Raw genomic sequence first — 22,177 nt, forward strand, 5'->3', positions numbered from 1 at the left:
TGTATCACCAACCAGGCGATGAAGGGTACTACTCGTACTCTAATATCTTATTTTATCGTTCAACAGTAGCGATGCTTTAATAAACCAACAAAGGCTTCTCTGCATGTGTAATACTTTGAAAAGTCTGAAGCTTTATTAACCTAGAAAGCTACATATCGTATACAAAGGCTAAACTTTTACAAGACTGTTTGACATCGAAATGTGAAGCGGTCACTTGCAAAACTCTTCAGTCCTCTTACATCTACTTCAAATATTTCTCTTGTCAACAATGCAAACACTACAACCCCAATGTGTGTTCGGAAGGCAACTATTGGGAGGTCAATAAATTTATATAGCTTCCAAAAGGGTTCAAGCAACACATAAGCTTCAACTCTTCAATGGCTTAATTTGCACCATGCAGTATGAAACGCTATTAACATCTCCTTCAACTGTACCAGAAGGTCAAACATTGTAGCTTCAATAAATTAGTTGGGTTCCCATGGATATAATTTGAAGGAAACTCATTTGTAGGCTTTCTAAAACCCTCAGGCATTTTCTACTCCAACATTTAGAAGAACTTCGAAGTCGTAAGCTTCGATAAACTAGACAGCCACATTGACAACATGCAAGCATTATATCTTGGCTTTACTGACCAACGATGGTAAATCAAAACTTCGGTGGGTAATGCACAATAGTGTCCAAGGAAAAATCATATTTGGCCAATTATGCAACTCTTCAACAATGCGAGAATAACCCAACAAAAAATTGCTTTCACACTCTCGATCAAGACCGTGTGAAGCAAAATCAATTTATATGTTTCCTCCGAACCTTCAATTACTACAACATCTGGTTTGCCTCACACACGTGGAAATTTATGTGGTCACTCCTACATTTTCTTGTCTCTAGTTCAATAAAAAAAGAAGGGGGGGGGGGAAGGGAGGCTAAAAATAAAAATTCGACATTAAATAAAAATTAACAGTCGTTTAAGTAATTATTGATTATTAATTAAGCAATTAATTAATTATTTTATGACATGTGGAGGAGGCCAACAAAGCTTCGGCACATAGGATATAACTACTACTTCTAGAGTGTGCGAAGCAACATCAATATATGGAGTGGTTGAAACTTGAAAAAACTTCTACCTTTCAAGCTAAGTGTCCACAGAAAAAAGTTTTAACCACTCAAGTGATGTGCCTAAAGGAAAAAGCTTCAACCACTCAAGTTATGTACCCAAAGGAAAAAGCTTCGAGCACTAAAGCTATGTGTCCAAAGGAAAAATCTTCCGCCACTCAAGCTACGTGCCCAAAGGGAAAAACTTCAACCATTCACGCCATTTGTCCAAAGGAAAAAGCTTCAACCACTCAAGTTATATACACAAATGAAAAAACTTCAACCACAGTAGAGAAATATTTTAGTCCATGTTAAACTTTTATTTGTGGCCTTGCTTATTATTGTACTTATTAACAATTACTACCATGTCGAGGCAAGTTTCTTTACAACAGGACCAATAAAAATGATAACTTATTACAATGTGGTATTTATTGTTGAACCCAAACTGGGACCATAACTGTTTATGACTATAAATAGGGTAAATTACACTTTACCACCTCTGGTTGGGGGTCTATTACAATCGCATACCACATCTTCAAAACATTTCTCTTTCATACCTCACCTACTATTTTATTTCAATATAGTACCTCCGTTACATTTTTCATTCATTGATTTGTTAAGAGTTGACGTGGCTGCCATAGTTATGCCACGTGGCCACCAAATTTGTGCAACATGGAAAATTTATTTTTATTCATTTTAAAATAATTAATTAAAGAAAATTTATTTAAAAAAAAAAAAAAACCCATAACCCATCATCTTCCCCAAGACACCCCATTCCCTGCAACCTAAAACCCCTATCCTACCCCACCCACCCCACCCCATCCCTACCTCATCCAATCGCCACCTCACCCGTAACCCCCCACCCCGTTCCACCGCAACCCACCCCACCGAGACGCATAGAGGTTCCCCTATGGAAGCGAGGGTTGCAGAAGACACAGAGAGGTGCCCCTATGGAGACAAGGAGAAAAAGATGGGTTGGGTCTTTTAGCTACTTTCTCCTTCGCAGCCCACTTCCCTTCTCTCTCTCTCCCTCTCTCTCTTCTGTCTCTTTTCTTTCTCCCTCTAGAATTCCCTTTACTTTGCCCTTCCTAAAACCCCCACTCCCTCACTTCATCTCAGGAATTCAATTCCCCCTTTTGATTTCGGGGTTTTGGGTTGAACAACTGGGTTTTTTAGGGTTTGGGGTTGGGTGGGGGGTTGCAGGGGAGCTGCAGATAGGGCCGTGGGGGGGGGGGGGTTTGCGGGGGAGGTGGGTGTGGGGTGGGGTGGGGTAGGGTTGGGGGGGAGGTTGGGGTGGGGTGTGATGGGAGGTTTAGGTTGTAGGGAAGAGGGGGTCCTTGGGGAAGAACATGGGTTATGGGTTTTTTTTTTTTTTTTTTTTTTTTTTAACTTTTCATTAATTAATTCTCTTTAAATGGATAAAAAAATATTTTTTTGCCATGTGGAACAAATTTGGCAGCTACGTGGTACAATTGTGGCAGCCACGTCAGCTTTTAACGGATCAATGGATGGAAAATGTAACGGAGGTACTATATTGAAATAAAATAGTTAGTGGCGTATGAAAGTGAAATGTTGTGAAGATGTTGTATGCGATTGTAATAGACCCCAAACCTGAGGTGGTAAAGTGTAATTTACCCCTATAAATAAGTTATTCCTTTATAGGGAGAGGTTTTACTGTAGCATTCACAGCTCTTATAGCTTTTTATTGAATTATTGAATCTCAAAGAATACTTACATTATTTAAAGGAAACACAAATGCAGAAGGAATTGAAATACAAATACATAAACAGCAAAATTATCCACTTAAATGTTTATAATGAACAATAACTTTCTTTTAATTTCTTCAATTCTTCTTAAGCAAATTTTTGAACCAGTGTGCTGAGAGTTTTGGGTGTCTTTTCAGCCCATCATTATAATCCACGTAGTTTAATCCAAATCGGACGGTGTATCCAGAAGCCCATTCAAAGTCGTCCAGCAATGTCCATGGAAAGTATCCCTTCACTTTCGCACAATTTCTGCACACACATACACAAATGTTCAAATGGATAAGGTCAAAATAATGATCAAATAACCATAACTTAAGAAGGATAGGCAGCATATAGCCTTAATTAAATTGTTAATAACTACTTACTTGATCGCCGCTTGAAGGTAACACAGGTGACGGTAATGGTAGTCAATTCTAGTGGTATCATGAAGAGCCTCGTCAAGTGATAGTTTTGGATTATTCAACTCTGATACACCTACATACATATTATTGCACAAAAAATTAAATTTATTTTTTTCCTCTAAAAATATAAAAAAACATGTAGTTTCATTTTACACCATTATAAATATGTGAAACTTTTGCAAATAATCAAGGCTTAAAAGTATGTATTACATACCATTCTCAGTAATATAAATGAGCGGATCATTATATTTTTCCTTTGTGTAGAGTACAAGATCGTGAATTCCTTTTGGATATACATATAACCAATCTGAAGCAGCCTGCAACACCGTTTCAAGATAATACGTAAATGTTGGGGAAAAAAACTAATCCTCCAAATGCAAATAGCTCGAAATGATAAATTTGATGTATACCTGTGGACCAATAAGTACTCCATTAAGCTCAGCTGACAAAATATTTACAAACATTAGAATACAATTGGTGTAAATATTAGAATATAATTAATATAATTCAGAAGTTAAACTTGGTCAAGAAGAACAAAGAACTTAAGCTATTCAAAGTAAGTTTCCCCTGGCACTCACTCGTAAGATCAGCTTGAGGATCTGTTACGTAGCTTGCCGGTTGTGAATTGTTCTTAGGTGTACTAGTTGCGTATCTAGCAGTATAATAATTTATTCCAAGAAAATCAAGCGATCCGTTTAGCAACTTGGATTGTTCTTTTGTGAATTTTGGCAATCTTTTTCCAACAATTGATCGCATGGTGTGTGGATAGTCACCAGTTATTAATGGGTCCAAAAACCTACAAAACATGAAAATTCCAAATATAAGCCTAATTATAGCATTATATACAAAGAGTACTGCTAGCTAGGTAGTGTGAATGTTACAAGTCATAAGTAAACATGTAATTGGGTTTATATATAATTTAACAAGACACTTGCCATCCAAACATAAAATCCAAAGATCGTAAGGCAGCATCTCTGTCTTGCTTTGACTCCGAAGCAGGCTCAAACCAGTGTGACACCAATGTTATTCCTATCAAGCCTTTCTGAGATGCCTACGCAAAAATATGAATTTTGGTTGAATAAATAGGAGTTATAGAAAAAGATACAACCTTTAGATTATCTTACTCCCGAGAGTATTCCCTCTTGTATTACAACTCAATAGTAAGGATTAATATAGAATTCTCAATTAGGAGCCAATAATTTGACCCGAAAAAAAAAAAAAAGAAAAAGAAAAAAAAAACAGTTATTGAACCTGATATCTGTTCTTGTACAATTCTACAGCTGCTCCATGAGCAAGAAGAAGGTGGTGTGCCACCAAGTATGGTTCAATGGCTGAATCTCCACCGGTGCAGTTTAGGTTTTGCCAAGAAGAGCAGCGTCCCGGTGCGTAACTCCCAAGAGCATAACCCATATTACAAAAAGTATGGGCTCATTTAACGTGAACCAATGCTTGACTCGATCACCAAATTCTTTATAACAAAGTTCTACATAGTCTTTAAAATGATCGCTGTAGATACAAATTTATGTTACATATATCATTATGTATTTTATCAAATTATCAATGAGAAAATAAATTTTGTTCACTTACACAATACGAGGGCTTAAGAAACCACCATATTCATCTTCTAAGGCTTGGGGAACATCCCAATGAAAGAGTGTTACAAACGGCTTTAAACCTGTAATACATGATTAGTAAAATCAAATTAAAAGTCTGATAGAATGATGTTCTAAAAAATCATGTAATAATTGTTTAAGGTAGGATGATTAACCATTGCGTAGGAGTTCATTGATGAGATTGTTGTAATAATCAATTCCTTTCATGTTAACGCCACCACTTAACGTTCCATCTAATTAGAACAAAAATAACAAGAAAAAAAATAAGGGTTACCCAGTAGATAACTCAATCACATTACTTTAGTTAAAAGTATATAAAAACAATAATTTTCTTGTAGGAAAAATAATTCTTATGCACAATATTGATATTGGTCCCAACGAAATATGAGGATGTGGAGCAACTTACTTGGTAATAATCTGGACCATGAAATAGAGAATCTGTAAGCATCCAACTCCATATCCTTCATAATCCCCACATCTTCCTAGAATGACAAAAGTTTAAAATTAAATATTGAGGATCTCATTAAACATTGTCCCTTTTTTTTTTTTTTTTTTTTTTTTTTTTATATCTATATAAAGGCTCCAATTTAATATGTTAACATGTGCCCTTCAAGTATAAAGGGTCAAGAGACAAAGTTATGAGGTTCTAGACCTTATAGCGGTGATATTGATCTATAGCAACGTCTCCGTTACCGCCATCAGCAATTTTTTCTGCAGTTATTCAAAAACATAATGGTGAAATCCATATCATGTGCAAAGTACTTTATATGCTTGCACATTGACGAAGTATATACGTATATTGTACATATCACATGACCACGTACTATTGGTCTCCCAACAAAGTGCATGGTTATTAGAGAGGTTGGAGTTTACTTGTCCTCACGAAGAAAAGAATGAGGTGCTATTTATACTCCTTTGAAATGAAGTAGCTAAAGTTTTCATATTAATTACCAATTGATTAAATCACAGACCTGGATGTTTGTGGGTGTAGGTATCCCATATGCTTGGTCCTCTTCCATCTTCTTTTACTGCACCTTCATACTGAAATACACACACATGCATATACGTAAGAGTACTACTACACACGCAAGGAAGATGTCAACATTATAATTCATGCATGGATGCTAACTCCATGTATAAAATACACCAAAAATATGGTAAATAATCCAGAAGATATATATATACTAACCTGGTAAGATGCGGAACCTGAGCCAAATATGAACCCTGGTTCAAAACTGCTGCGATTGAGAAATTCGCAAAGAACAGGTGGATCCGTATTAGTTCCTTCGCTATTTGTGAATGCAAAGCCAATGAGTAGCAGCACACCAAAGAGCAAAGATCGTGAATATTTCATTGCCATAACTTGGGAGTTTTGATATCGATAGAGATAATTAAGTTATCTCCTCCTGGAAGATTGCATGGGGTTTATATAGAGAAAGGGAGGAAGGGATATGGTGTCTACGTACTAGCTCATGAGAATAGTAAAGGGTTAGAATTTGTCAACAAAATTGGCTTTGAAAGTCCTAGTTTAAAGGCCAAGTCAAGGTCTGTAGTTTAAAAGAAAGCACATTTCAACTGCCCAAAAGTTGCGTGCGTACGTAAAAGAATGGATAATCCTTGCGTTCCACCAATGAGGAATACACATATTCTACAAATTTTGTATCGTGATGGTTCAGTTTCTTAATCTTTATTTGAATATGAGATCATTTAGTCATTTAAATATATTAACCCAATCAACAGTATTAATACTAAGTAAAAGATTTATAATGAATTATTCATTTTATTGATATATTTGGATAACTAAACTCTCTTCAATTTGAATAGTTCTTTGTATATATGACATTCAAAATTAAGATTAAAAAATTAATAACTTGTACTATGCATATAAAAATACATTATTTATACAAAAAAAGTTATTCCTTGAGTTGAAAAGTAAGATAATGTACACAACTGCTCGATCAATCTCATCTTAATTTGAAATTATAAATCCTTGAGTTACCCTTGCGTTTTCCAGCAAAAGAAAACGTTAACTGCATTAGGAAACAAATAGTCATTTATCTTCATGTTTATATTATGTCTGTCCAACTGTTGAAGGCATAACTTTTGAAGTTCAATATGGTAGATTAGCTACAGAGAATTGTTCAAACAGTAGATAATTATTTGACTGAACAAAAAAGTAGAAATTTATGAACAAAATTCTTTACGTATGTACAGAACCGATAAAGATGAAGAATTTAGTCTTGATCTTTTTCTTCTTGTGAGAGTTTTAATATTGAATTTGTCAACCCAGTGGTTTTGGAAATAACTAGGCTCTCAAGTTGGCTATTTTGCTCCTAAAGATTGTGAAAGGATACCATTGAAGTGGCTTTTAAGAAGGTTTGGACACCCTTCAAAGTATAGTAGTAACACATTCTTCTTGCTAGTACAAGAATGAGAATAGTAAAGGGTTAAAATTTGTAAACAAAATTGGCTTTGAAAGTCCTAGTTTAAAGACCAAGTCATGGTCTGTAATTTAAAAGAAAGCACGTTTCTTGCACCCAAAAGTTGTGTATGTAAGTAAAAGAATGGATAATCCTTGCGTTCCACCTATGGGTAATGCACATATTCTACAAATTTTATATTGTGATCGTTCAGTTTCTTAATCTTTATTTCAAGATCATCTAAACAAAAAGAATTATTTGAGTTTGAGATCGTTTAGTCATTTAAATATATGAACCAAATCGACAGTGTAGACACTAAGTAAAAGATTTATAACGAACCGTTCATTTTATTGATACATTTGGCGACTAAACAGTCTTCAATTTGAATAGTTATTTGCATCTATGATATTCAAATTAAGATTAAGAAATTAATAACTTATACTACAGAAATACATTATTTATAAAAAAAAATTTATTCCTTGGGTTGAAAAGTAAGATAATGTACACAATAGTTCGATCGATCTCGTCTTAATTTGAAATGATCAATCCTTGAGTTGCCCTTGAGTTTTCCAGCAAAACAAAATGTTTTCTGCATTTGGAAACAAAGAGTCATTTATCTGCTTGTTTATATTATGTCTGTCCAACTGTTGAAGGGCATAACTTTTGAAGTTGAATATGGAGGATTAGCTATAGAGACTTATTCAAACAATAGAAAATCATTTGACCCAACCAAAAAGTAGAAATTTATGACCATAATTCTTTACGTAAGTACAAAATCGATAAAGATGAAGAATTTAATCTTGACCTTTTTCTTCTTGTTAGAGTTTTAATATTGAATCCGTAAACCCAGTGGTTTTGTGAAATTGTCTTTCCACGCTAATTAAGAAGTCATCGAAATAGCTAGGTTCTCAAATTGGCTATTGTCCTCCTAAAGATTGTGAAACGATACCCATTGGGGTGGCTTCATCTTGGTAGTACAAGAAAATGATTAGCAGTTTCAAGAGACTCGTTTTTTATTAGCTTACATCTATTTATTTTGATTTAATATTTTTCATTTATATATATTTTTATAATTCAAAAACATAAAAGTTTGACCCCCCGCCCTCAAATTTTTCTAATTTTTTTCTTTATTTTTCTAATTTTTTTTCAAAAAAACACAAAAGCAACAAGTGACAAAGCATATTGTATCAGACTACTTGTCTTCTTGTAGTTGGATCTCAAAGTTTTTGGAATGCACCAAATTCCACTTGAGCATCTAAATTTGGATCAATACCAGCAAAAACATATCGAAACTAGGTTCTAGCACCATGCCAAATGGAATTACTTTTTGTCCCATAATCCCCCACTACTACATATATCATGAAACGTGACATCTGTTTGTATTTTTTTTTTACTCATTCGATTTTTTTTATGCATAACAAAATATAGCGTAACTGTATTTTTTAAAATATAAAATATTCTTCCTTTAAGTGTTCCTCATCTCTAATTTATAGAATTCCTTTTATCCATTTCTTCCTCTTCATGGAAAGATATATCTTTCAATACAATAGTTATATGAAAAGTGGATCTTTTTAAAGGATAACCTCGTCCTAGTGCCAAGGGCTTTAATTTTTTCACAGCTGCGTGTTAGAGTTAACCCCAGCCACAAGGACCACTCTTGTGTTATAACTAATATAAGTTAAAATTAGGTGACGCAATAAAATTAAAGAAGGGACCGACATTGAATTAAGAAAAATGACAGAAGAATTGTTATTTTATAGGTTAATAGGTTATTTATCATTGTCGTATTCCCCAAAGTTTATGTTTTGGACTGTTTAAATTGTTCGAGTTAACGTAGCTATGTTCTTGTCAGTTTTGGCTCATAATGTATGGATTCGAAGGGAACAACGAGATTTACAAAAGTAAATGAGCACAATGGGGATTCGGCAAAGTAATCACGTCGAAATAGATAAAATATCCATTTAAGAGCTTTAGGAAAATTTGATATTTGTTGTTTGTACCGTACTTCATCACTCCCTAAACTACCAATCACCGGTCAACTTCTTACCTTCAAGGGCCCATTGAAGAGCTCATATGGAGGCACCCTTGCTGAAGCACACGAGTTCCTCCCCAATCAAGAGACTATTCGCAACACGACACAAGTCAACATCAAAATAAAGATTCATCCTTTAGATTATCTTACTACCGAGAGTATTCCCTCTTGTAATACAACTCAATAATAAGGATTAATATAGAATTCTTATTTAGGAGCCAATAATCTGACCCAAAAAAAAAAAAAAAAAAAAGAAAAAAAAAACAGTTATTGAACCTGATATCTGTTCGTGTACAATTCTACAGATGCTCCATGAGCAAGAAGAAGGTGGTGTGCCACCAAGTATTGTTCAATGGCCGAATCTCCACCGGTGCAGTTTAGGTTTTGCCAAGAAGAGCAGCGTCCCGGTGCACAACTCCCAAGAGCATAACCCATATTACTAAAAGTATGTGGCTCATTTAACGTGAACCAGTGCTTGACTCGATCACCAAATTCTTTATAACAAAGTTCTGCATTGTCTTTAAAATGATCGCTGTAGATACAAATTTATGTTACGTATATTAGTATGTATTTTATCAAATTATCAATGAGAAAATAAATTTTGTTCACTTACACAATACGAGGGCTTAAGAAACCACCATATTCATCTTCTAAAGCTTGGGGAACATCCCAATGAAAGAGTGTTACAAACGGCTTTAAACCTATAATACATCATCAGTAAAATCAAATTAAAAGTCTGATTGAATGATGTTCTGAAAAATCATGTAATAATTGTTTAAGGTAGGATAATTAACCATTGCGTAGGAGTTCATTGATGAGATTGTTGTAATAATCAATTCCTTTCATGTTAACGCCACCACTTAACGCTCCATCTAATTAGAACAAAAATAGCAAGAAATAAAAAGGGTTACCCAGTAGATAACTCAATCACATTACTTTAGTTAAAAGTATACAAAGAGAATAATTTTCTTGTAGGAAAAATAATTCTTATGCACAATATTGACATTGGTGCCAACGAAATATGAGAAAGTGGAGCAAATTACTTGGTAATATTCTGGACCATGAAATAGAGAATCTGTAAGCATCCAACTCCATATCCTTCATAATCCCCACATCTTCCTAGAATGACAAAAGTTTAAAATTAAATATTGAGGATCTCATTAAACATTGTCCCTTTTTTTTTTTTTTTTTATAAAGGCTCCAATTTAATATGTTAACATGTGACCTTCAACTATAAAGGGTCAAGAGACAAAGTAATGAGGTTCTAGACCTTATAGCGGTGATATTGATCTATAGCAACGTCTTCGTTACCGCCATCAGCGATTTTTTTTGCAGTTATTAAAAAACATAATGGTGAAATCCATGTCATGTGCAAAGTACTTTATATGCATGCACATTGATGAAGTATATACGTATATTGTACATATCACATGACCACGTACTATTGGTCTCCCAACAAAGTGCATGGTTATTAGAGAGGTTGGAGTTTACTTATCCTCACGAAGAAAAGAATGAGGTGCTATTTATACTCCTTTGAAAGGAAGTAGCTAAAGTTTTTATATTAATTACCAATTGATCAAATCACAGACCTGGATGTTTGTGGGTGTAGGTATCCCATATGCTTGGTCCTCTTCCATCTTCTTTTACTGCACCTTCATACTGAAATATACACACATTTATATACGTAAGAGTACTACTACACACGCAAGGAAGATGTCAACATTATAATTCATGCATGGATGCTAACTGCATGTATAAAATACATTTCAGGTGCCCAAAAGGTGCGTGCGTACGTACGTAAAAGAATGGATAATCCTTGCGTTCCACCAATGACCAATACACATATTCTACAAATTGTGTATCGTGATGGTTCAGTTTCTTAATCATTATTTGAAGATCATCGAAACAAAAAGAATTGTTTGAATATGAGATCATTTAGTCATTTAAATATATGAACCCAATCAACAGTATTAATACTAAACTGTCTTCAATTTGAATAGTTCTTTGTATATATGATATTCAAATTAAGATTAAAAAATTAATAACTTATACTATACATATAAAAATACATTATTTATACAAAAAAAATTATTCCTTGAGTTGAAAAGTAAGATAATGTACACAACTGTTCGATCAATCTTGTCACGCCCCAATCCCGACATACGTCCAGAATTGACACGTGGCGTCATAAAAAATCTGTATCTATCATATCCCACCTCCGGGATATGGCCAAGCACAACTTAATAATCGAATCACATAGTTATTTTCGTATGCTTTATGGCTGCATCTAACCTCCCTGTTAGACTGCCTACGTACCCTAGACAGGGATCAAGCCATTCGTAGTTCGTCATGCACAAAAATTGACATATAACACAGTCCGATTAAGTCGAAAGGTATAACATTTCTCAATCAATCAATAGAACTTGACAAGCATGAAAATACTAGACTCAGGGTTACATAACAACCCATCTGAAAATCATGATTTCCCCTCCATCAATATATAGGCCATTATGTCACAACATGATACCGCAATTCACAACATATATCATTTCAAAGAACCAACGATGTATAATACCATTCTCTAGCCACATTTATCAACAAGTCTAGTCATAACAATAACCATGGTATCCAACATAACAATCCCACATGACGATTAACATATCCACTTCAACCCTCACATAAATTCCTCACGTTTCCCACAAAAATTCGCGTTTCATAGCGAGTAACATATTTAAGAATTAACAAAGAACATATTAATCTCTAGAAACATTAATCAACTAAAATACTCATGATAACTCCACTCGTATCCAACGTCATTCCACAATCACATCAATCAATAATGTCAACCATCACATCATCAATAACACATACAACAAGTCGAAACGCAAGGCTAGAGCAACACAATTCAGTTGAAGACTACATCTTTGGAAAAGGGGATTTTTGGACCGCACAACGGACCGAGGCTCCAAAGGGGATTCCGGACCATCACTCAACGGAATCCAAACAGAACTCAGTTCCAATCCACCCAACCGAATTGAACGGAAGTCCAAGAAACATAACAACGGCTCGAAGGAACAAGACATGATTCAAGTTACCCAATTCACGAAACTCAACGAAACGAAGCAATATTTGAGTAAAATCCACATCATAATGGGTCATCGGTCATTTACTAGACCTCACATCTCCCAAGCAATTCAATATGCATTACAATCATGTGTCATAACCATTTCCAATACCCAAGTTACATCACATTTCACTTCATCATACTAATCACTATACTTCCAACATTATATTTCAATACATAGCTGGTAACATATCAAGGAATCACGAAGTACAATATTAACATTTAATTACGTTAATCAATCAATGAGATAACATATCATTTCACGAATTTAATTAAAGAACTCTACATAATTCCCAATTTGGGTTAAGAATAATAACATGGTAATTCTAATTTATTTTCACAATATCTATTGTGGGTAATTCCCATCTACTCGAATTTCGGATTCTAAATCACCTTACGGAATGAACAAGAGCAAGGATTCCGGACCACTCAACATAATCCAACAACATTGGGTTCCGGACCACTCAACGGAACCAAAATATCAAGCGGTTTCTCATAATCTACCCAGACCTGTCATATGTAAAGTCAATGCCAATATTATGGAATTGGTGCACTGGCAATTCAGGCACTCAGATAAGCTGAGAGGCTCGGGTGAGGGACAATAAAATAAGCATGTGATACAATAATAAACCCAGCCATCAATCAAAATTTATAAACATTGAATATAAATCCTTCATAAGAAATTAATACCAAACTTTTGAAAACTCCGAGGGAGTCACCCAGACATCCAAAAGTTCATCCCAAACAACCATAACATCTCACACCCATATTCACATACACACAATGAAAGAAGAATTAGGGCAACACTGTTCATCCAAAGCCTACACCTTTGCAACCATCTCAAACTAAACTCAATGAACTAAGGTGGATACAATCCCGGACCATCACTCAACGGGATCATGGAGTAAGAGGGATTCCGGACCATCACTCAACGGAACCCAAACCAAGATACGATTCCTGACCATCACTCAACGGAATCGCGGAGTGGAGTAGGAAGGATTCCGGACCTTCCCTCAACGGAATCCAAACCAGGATACGATTTCGGACCATCACTCAACGAAATCGCAGAGTAGAATGTGTAACGCCAATCAATAAAACAAGACATGGATCAAGTTACTCAAGGTACAAAGACTCAATGAAACGAGAATGAATAATGACACGAGGGTTGAAACATGTTTCGAAGCAACAAACCCCATAACAATGGATTAAAGGTCCACTACTAGCTCTCGCATTTCATCACATCAATCCAATCATACAATACAAACCATATTTCCAATCCACAAGTCAAATCATACTTACTGAAAATAGATCACTGGCCACAAATAAAATAACACTTCAATAGAATTCACATTTAATTAACATGGGTCTATGGCGTATGTATATATATAATTCACATTTCAATATGCAATTCGAATCACTTTTCCACAATATTACCCATCCATAATCAAACCACATTTAATAAAATAGATCGATGGCCAATTATAAAAGAAATCACATTTTAATAGCTTAGTTTGGTTAGTAATGTGTGCTACTTGTATTTATACTCTTGATTGTACTTTTGTGTTCCGATTAGGCTCTTCAAAGGAACAAAATTAATATTATCTAAAGAAAGTACACTGATTATGGAATCTACCACTCCAATAATATCACTCAATTAGTAGTAAAGAAGATTAGAAAGGAAACTGGAAAAGAAAATAGGTGTGGCAAAAAAAGTACTCTACTTCTCCACAAAATCCGCAGAAAACAGCACTGTTAGACCAAGTTTAGGCTCCCATTGGGACATTCCAAACTAAACCAAATCATGTGATATTATATGGGTTTTGAAGCTTGTGTTCTGTACTTTAAAAGCATACAAAGTTTGTAGAAAACGGAGCTCTAAATTGGAAGTTATGCCAAAAGGAAAAACGGAGTCTTGAAACTGGAAACCCAATTTTCTGCTGCTGTTTGGCAGCCCGCGACCCAAACTTAAAGAAGGTTTTGATAAACCAAAACTCAACGAAATTGAGTGAAAACAATTGGGTTACGATCATGAGCATATGTACTTTCGACACACTAAAAATTTTCTCCAAAGGAGCACATAAAGGCCTAGAAATTAAGAGCCAAAGAAGGCTACTCGAAACTTGAGTTTTCTTTGCAAAGAAATCAATTTTCTGCAACTTACGTAACAACCCACTTCCAATTCATATAACACATCCCAAAATACTTTCCGGTAGTCCAGAAGTCATGTATACAACATCCAAAACTAGCATGACTCAAAATTAACAAGAAATTGACCTTTGAACCAAACCCTTGATCAAGAAATTTGATCTACACACCCAACAATTGAATCTTTGGAAACCAAGCTAGACATAGGTTCACATGGTCACTAGAAGGTATTTAAAACCTAGACAACACTCGTGAACAATCCCACGCACCGCCACACGCGGTGGAAGCCAAGATGGAGGGTTTACAAACCCCGAATTTCAACATTAACTAGAGGAGCTCAAATTTACGTGGTAGCTAGAGCTCAACAAGGGAAACACTTTTCACAACTAGGCCGGCGATAAATTCTAACCGGAAACAGTCCAATTTCACCGGAGAAAACCGGATTTCTAGGTGTTCTAAACACTCAACTCTAAAATGAATACGAAAGCACAAACTAAGCATATCCACTTGAAGATTATGAAGAGTAGATGAAGTTTCATACCTCACTCGAAGGAAATCGTTGCCTGAATCGCCGGAAAGATGATAAATCCGCCGGCAAGGTCGTGGACTTTGCGACCTCGAACTGCACGGATGGAAAAAGAAATGGGAAAATATAAAATCACAGAGATGTAGAGCTCGTCAAGAGCTTTCCAGGGACACAAAGATCATCCAAAACGGAGCTCGGATGAAAAAGATACAAGCGGGTCAAGTTTGGTGGGTTTATGGGTCAAATTTCCCCCTAAAACGGTTTAGTGCAGTTTTCCTTCTTCCATTTTCTGAAATCCCCCCAATTTATAGCATTTTGGTAATATAACCAAAATGCCACCAACTTCAAACGACTCTAACTTCTCTGTTCGGACTCGGAAATAAGATCTGTTTACGCCTACGCGCTCATGGAATCGAACTCTACCTAACCAATTCAAGAGTTGACCGAAAAGGTCGAGAAAATTAGAAATGACTAAAGCACCCCTCACTTCGTTTTCTTAAATTTGGAGAAATAAAGAACTAGTTCCAATCAAATCTTCGAAATACGTCAACAATAAAATAAAATAATAATTTTGGGGACGGGATATCACAAATCTCATCTTAATTTGAAATGATCAATCCTTGCGGTACCCTTGAGTTTTCCAGCAAAAGAAAACGTTAACTGCATTAGGAAACAAAGAGTCATTTATCTTCATGTTTATATTATGTCTGTCCAACTGTTGAAGGCATAACTTTTGAAGTTGAATACGGTAGATTAGCTACAGAGTATTGTTCAAACAGTAGATAATTATTTGACCGAACAAAAAAGTAGAAATTTATGAACAAAATTCTTTACGTAAGTACAGAACCGATAAAGATGAAGAATTTAGTCTTGATCTTTTTCTTCTTGTGAGAGTTTTAATATTGAATTGTTAAACCCAGTGGTTTTGGAAATAACTAGGTTCTCAAGAATGAGAATAGTATAGTAGTAACACATTCTTCTTGCTAGTACAAGAATGAGAATAGTAAAGGGTTAAAATTTGTAAACAAAATTGGCTTTGAAAGTCCTAGTTTAAAGACCAAGTCATGGTCTGTAATTTAAAAGAAAGCACGTTTCTTGTACCCAAAAGTTGTGTATGTAAGTAAAAGAATGGATAATCATTGCGTTCCACCTATGGGGAATGCACATATTCTACAAATTTTATATTGTGATCGTTCAGTTTCTTAATCTTTATTTCAAGATCATCTAAACAAAAAGAATTATTTGAGTCTGAGATCGTTTAGTCATTTGAATATATGAACCCAATCGACAGTGTAGACACTAAGTAAACGATTTGTAACGAACTATTCATTTTATTGATACATTTGGTGACTAAACACTCTTCAATTTGAATAGTTATTTGCATCTATGATATTCAAATTAAGATTAAGAAATTAATAACTTATACTACAAAAATACATTATTTATAAAAAAAAAATTATTCCTAGTGTTGAAAAGTAAGATAATGTACACAACAATTCGATCTAACTCGTCTTAATTTGAAATGATCAATCCTTGAGTTGCCCTTGAGTTTTCCAACAAAACAAAATGTTTTTTGCAGTTGGAAACAAAGAGTCATTTATCTGCTTGTTTATATTATGTCTGTCCAATTGTTGAAGGGCATAACTTTTGAAGTTGAATATGGAGGATTAGCTATAGAGACATATTCAAACAATAGAAAATTATTTGACGAAACAAAGAAGTAGAAATTTATGACCATAATTCTTTACGTAAGTTCATAATCGATAAAGATGAGGAATTTAATCTTGATCTTTTTCTTCTAGATGGAGTTTTAATATTGAATCCGCAAACCCAGTGGTTTTGTGAAATTGTCTTGCCACGCTAATTAAGAAGGCATCGAAATAGCTTGGTTCTCAAATTCGCTATTCTGCTTCTAAAGATTGTGAAAGAATACCCATTGGTGTGGCTTCTTCTTGGTAGTACAAGAAATTGATTAGCAGTTTCAAGAGACTCGTTTTTTACTAGCATACATCTATTTATTTTGATTTAATATTTTTCATTTATATAAATTTTTATAATTCAAAAACACAAAAGTTTGACCCCCCCCCCTCAGATTTTTCTATTTTTTTTCTTTATTTGAAATTTTGGGGCTTACATTGAATTTTAATGTGTCTCACAACCTGAAAACTAATATGCCAGAAAGTAGAACATTTTTGTTACCCGACCAACACTCAGGGGAAGCAAATACAACAGGCACACTAATCAGTAAGATTAATGAAGTAGCAATTAATGCAAAAACAGCCAATTGGAAAGCAATAGTCATGTTTCTATTCCTCCAATCTACCAACAAAAGAATTATACCATTTGATCCCTTTATTAGCCAAAAACTTGTACGCCTTATATACTTCTTTTGGGCAACCCTCTCAACAACTAAGAGATCCATTCGAGGAACAAGGGAAGGATCTGTACTTCAATTGAGATAATGAGAAATCATTTGACCTTTTTAGTTGGAACTTTAGGTGGTTCTCAAAAAAGGATAGCGAAAAAAAATTATTCCTAGAGTTGAGACTAAAGGGAATGTATAAACCAATGCTTCCATAGATTCGATCGTGGTTTACAATTATAGCTTTCATACCTATTTATTTGGGATCGTCTCTCGGGTAAGTAAAGAACTAGAGTCAAAGAAAAGGCAGTGATTCAAATCAAGATTTATCTGGTAACCCATCTAAAAATCACAAAAAGAAAATAAAAATGAAAAGCAACAAGTAACAAAGCATATTGTATCAGACTACTTGCCTTCTTGTAGTTGGATCCCAAAGTTTTTCGAATGCTCCAAATTCCACGTGAGCATCTAAATCTGGATCAATACCAGCAAAACATCTCGAAACAAGGTTCTAGCACCATGCCAAACGGAATTATTTTTTGTCCCATAATCCCCCACTACTATATATATCGTGAAACGTGACATCTGTTAGTATTTTTTTTTTTAAGCATACCAAAATATAGCGTATCTGTATTTTATAAAATATAAAATATTCTTCCCTTAAGTATTCCTCAGCTCTGATTTATAGAATTCCGTCTCCATTTCTTCCTCTTCATGGAAAGATATATCTTTCAGTACAATAGTTATATGACAAGTGGATCTTTTTATAGGATAACCCCGTCCTCGAGCCGAGGGATTTAATTTTTTCACAGTTGCGTGTTACAATTAACCCCAGCCACAAGGACCACTCTTGTGTTATAACTAATATAAGTTAAAATTAGGTGACGCAATAAAATTAAAAAAGGGACCGACATTGAATTAAGAAAAATGACAGAAGAATTGTTATTTTATAGGTTAATAGGTTATTTATCATTGTAATATTCCCCAAAGTTTATTTTTTGGACTGTTTAAATTGTTCGAGTTAACGTATCTATGCTCTTGTCAGTTTTGGCTCATAATTTTTGGATTCGAAGGGAACGACGAGATTTACAAAAGTAAATGAGCACAATGGGGATTTGGCAAAGTAATCACGTCTAAATAGATAAAATATACATTTAAGAGCTTTAGGAAAATTTGATATTTGTTGTTTGTACCGTACTTCATCACTCCCCAAACTACCAATCACCGGTCAACTCCGCACCTTCAAGGGCCCACTGAAGAGCTCATGTGGAGGCACCCTTGCTGAAGCACGCGAGTTCCTCCCCAATCCAGAGACTAATCACAACACGACACATGTGAACATCAAAATAAAGCTCCTAGAGTCCAAGATCAATCGTGGACAGGATCCGAAGACTTTCCTTATCTATAAAAGGAGACCGTTCTCCTACAATTAATTTCTAATGCCATTATTGTACTTAAACTCGTCCTTAGAACTCACAAATAATGATTATGCTTAAACCTATGTATTGTGTAAACTTTTCACTATTAATAAGAACTCATCTACCCTCATGGACGTAACCTAACTTAGGTTGAACCATGTACTTCTAGTGTTTGCTTCCTTACCTCTATCTATTTACATAGTATCCTCACTTGGTGATTGAAGCAACCTTACGAAGGTCACAAACTTGTCACTTTACATTGTTCCAAAGTTTAATTGATTTTGTGTATCAACATTTGGCGTTGTTTGTGGAAACGACAATAATTCCTACTCTCACCAGCTTTGTCAGACTGGTTTCTATCGTGCATGCACTGTCATTTGATAAGGCATCCCTCTCCAACATGGGAGCGAAGGAAGCTACAACATGCAGAAAAGCACCCCTTGCATGCCTAGCGTGAGGCAGCGAATGAGTGAAAGGATCAAGCCTGCTCTTCGAAGTAAAGTCAAAGAGGTTAGAACTCAGAATAAAATAAAAAAAATGGCCATAGGGAATGAGATCCTTGAGGAATAATATTAGAATGTCTTCGAGATGTTTCGCGAGGCTATACAGACTCAGTCTCAAGAGCCATCGCTTTCGTGACTGCGGATCAACACATAGGTACCCACCAACGCAAAGATTCACATGTCTTTAACACGGGCATTCTTAATGACGAGAGGCCTTATACCCAAGATATTGATCAACACGAGACTTCTTTCAACCTAGCTGCTTTAAACCGAAGCAAGACAAGTGGAAGAAGACATCTCCTTGTAAAAGGAATGGAATGATCAACAGCTGGTTATCACGACTGTCAAGACCTCTTACGGCATCGTCAAGAAAAACCTATCCACATAAACTCAAGGATCATTGACCCAAGGGTCATCAAAGGAATCATTCACTTACCACAACCAAGGTCAACTACTAACCTAAGGAAGAAACGACAAGACTTAGAGGAACAAGAAGGTGTTTGAGACTTGGGGGACTTCCAACATGCATTTCCCGGAAGCTAGTATGGTGAATAAAAAAAAAAGCCACATACTCTTGACTAAACTTCCCCACTACCAATAAATGATGAAAACTACGAATGAGGGATCCAATAGTGCCTGACTCCACTGAGGACCGCCTTATCCTGCAGCTTCTCAAGGAATGAACAGACTAAAGGCCAAACGTCATGCCAAGGTACCTGACTAGAATCAGTCGAGGCCAGGCCCTCTAGCAAGAAGGATTTTTGGCACCCCTTTACAAGGAGAAACAAAACAGAAGCTTGGTTTGCTATCGTAAATTGGGAGGGAAGATCCAATTGAGCATATCCATCTCTTTAAATCCACCATGGCATACCGAGGCATAGTAATGAAGAACGATGTCTCATTTTCCCTTTCATTCTATCTGTGGGACCTCCCAATTGGTATTGTCGTCTTCAACCTGATACAATAGATTATTATACTACGCTTAAGAGACTTTTTGTGGTGCAACGCATCTTCTAGGCTTATTGCTTACACTCCGCTGAAGATTTGTACACCATTCGTCCGAAGTCAAATTAGTCATTGCGTGAATATGCCAGTAGCTTGAGCCACGAGTGTTCTTTTTGCGTTGTGGTAGATTATAAAATAGCACTCAGGGCCTTCACTGTAGGTGTCAACATACACTTTTTCCCTTTGGCATGTGTTACAATGTGCCTTGACAACTCGTCATTATTCTCACCCACTTGGTAATGCAAGAACTCACCTTTGTATCAGCAACTAGGTGATGAAAGGTACAACTCATACTCTAATAAATAATTTCTTTCCTTTGGAAAATTACCACGCTTTCCACCAACTAGGTAATGAAGGAACTCACCTTCGTCCACTAACTAGGTGATGGAAAGTAGAACGAGTACTCCACTTTTGTCACTAACCTGGTAATGAAGGGACTCACCTTGTATCACCAACTAGGCGATGAAGGGTACTACTCGTACTCTAATATCTAATTTTATCGTTCAACAGTAGCGATGCTTTAATAAACCAACAAAGGCTTCTCTGCATGTGTAATACTTTGAAAAGTCTGAAGCTTTATTAACCTAGAAAGCTACATATCGTATACAAAGGCTAAACTTTTACAAGACTGTTTGACATCGAAATGTGAAGCGGTCACTTGCAAAACTCTTCAGTCCTCTTACATCTACTTCAAATATTTCTCTTGTTAACAATGCAAACACTACAACCCCAATGTGTGTTCGGAAGGCAACTATTGGGAGGTCAATAAATTTATATAGCTTCCAAAAGGGTTCAAGCAACACATAGGCTTCAACTCTTCAATGGCTTAATTTGCACCATGCAGTATGAAACGCTATTAACATCTCCTTCAACTGTACCAGAAGGTCAAACATTGTAGCTTCAATAAATTAGTTGGGTTCCCATGGATATAATTTGAAGGAAACTCATTTGTTGGCTTTCTAAAACCCTCAGGCATTTTCTACTCCAACATTTAGAAGAACTTCGAAGTCGTAAGCTTCGATAAACTAGACAGCCACATTGACAACATGCAAGCATTATATCTTGGCTTTACTGACCAACGATGGTAAATCAAAACTTCGGTGGGTAATGCACAATAGTGTCCAAGGAAAAATCATATTTGGCCAATTATGCAACTCTTCAACAATGCGAGAATAACCCAACAAAAAATTGCTTTCACACTCTCGATCAAGACCGTGTGAAGCAAAATCAATTTATATGTTTCCTCCGAACCTTCAATTACTACAACATTTGGTTTGCCTCACACACGTGGAAATTTATGTGGTCACTCCTACATTTTCTTGTCTCTAGTTCAATAAAAAAAGAAGGGGGGGGGGGGGGGGAAGGGAGGCTAAAAATAAAAATTCGACATTAAATAAAAATTAACAGTAGTTTAAATAATTATTGATTATTAATTAAGCAATTAATTAATTATTTTATGACATGTGGAGGAGGCCAATAAAGCTTCAGCACATAGGATATAACTACTACTTCTAGAGTGTGCGAAGCAACATCAATATATGGAGTGGTTGAAACTTGAAAAAACTTCTACCTTTCAAGCTAAGTGTCCACAGAAAAAAGTTTTAACCACTCAAGTGATGTGCCTAAAGGAAAAAGCTTCAACCACTCAAGTTATGTGCCCAAAGGAAAAAGCTTCGAGCACTCAAGCTATGTGTCCAAAGGAAAAATCTTCCGCCACTCAAGCTACGTGCCCAAAGGGAAAAACTTCAACCATTCACGCCATTTGTCCAAAGG

General features: G+C 35.5%; 1 protein-coding gene and 1 pseudogene across 1 annotated transcript; both read right to left on the minus strand.

Annotated features, from left to right (window-relative positions):
- Positions 1-2,653: 2,653 nt before the first annotated feature.
- On the minus strand, positions 2,654-6,229 carry LOC125470992 (annotated as a pseudogene).
- A 3,701-nt stretch (positions 6,230-9,930) lies between these two features.
- On the minus strand, positions 9,931-19,524 carry LOC125468183 (cyanogenic beta-glucosidase-like). The gene is made up of 8 exons (XM_048570808.1): positions 19,508-19,524; positions 19,233-19,380; positions 15,132-15,212; positions 10,911-10,980; positions 10,592-10,650; positions 10,365-10,440; positions 10,116-10,193; positions 9,931-10,022 (listed from the first exon to the last, which is right to left on the minus strand). Exons 1-8 carry the CDS (start codon positions 19,522-19,524, stop codon positions 9,931-9,933), a joined length of 621 nt encoding a protein of 206 aa, XP_048426765.1.
- Between the last annotated feature and the right edge of the window lie 2,653 nt (positions 19,525-22,177).

This window comes from the organism of the source record quoted next, unplaced genomic scaffold (assembly GCF_019419815.1).
Source record: "Pyrus x bretschneideri cultivar Hongxiangsu unplaced genomic scaffold, Pyrus_bretschneideri_v1 Contig55, whole genome shotgun sequence".
NCBI classification, from domain to species: Eukaryota; Viridiplantae; Streptophyta; class Magnoliopsida; order Rosales; family Rosaceae; genus Pyrus; species Pyrus x bretschneideri.

What these genes read in the sequence shown, in the direction of transcription:
- LOC125468183 (XM_048570808.1), bottom strand. An exon ending in AAACCAGTCTGACAAAGCTG is followed by an intron (nt 15,213 to 19,232) that starts GTGAGAGTAGGA and finishes CCATCCGTGCAG; the next exon opens with TTCGAGGTCGCAAAGTCCAC. An exon ending in ATGGTCCAGAATATTACCAA is followed by an intron (nt 10,194 to 10,364) that starts GTAATTTGCTCC and finishes TGTTCTAATTAG; the next exon opens with ATGGAGCGTTAAGTGGTGGC.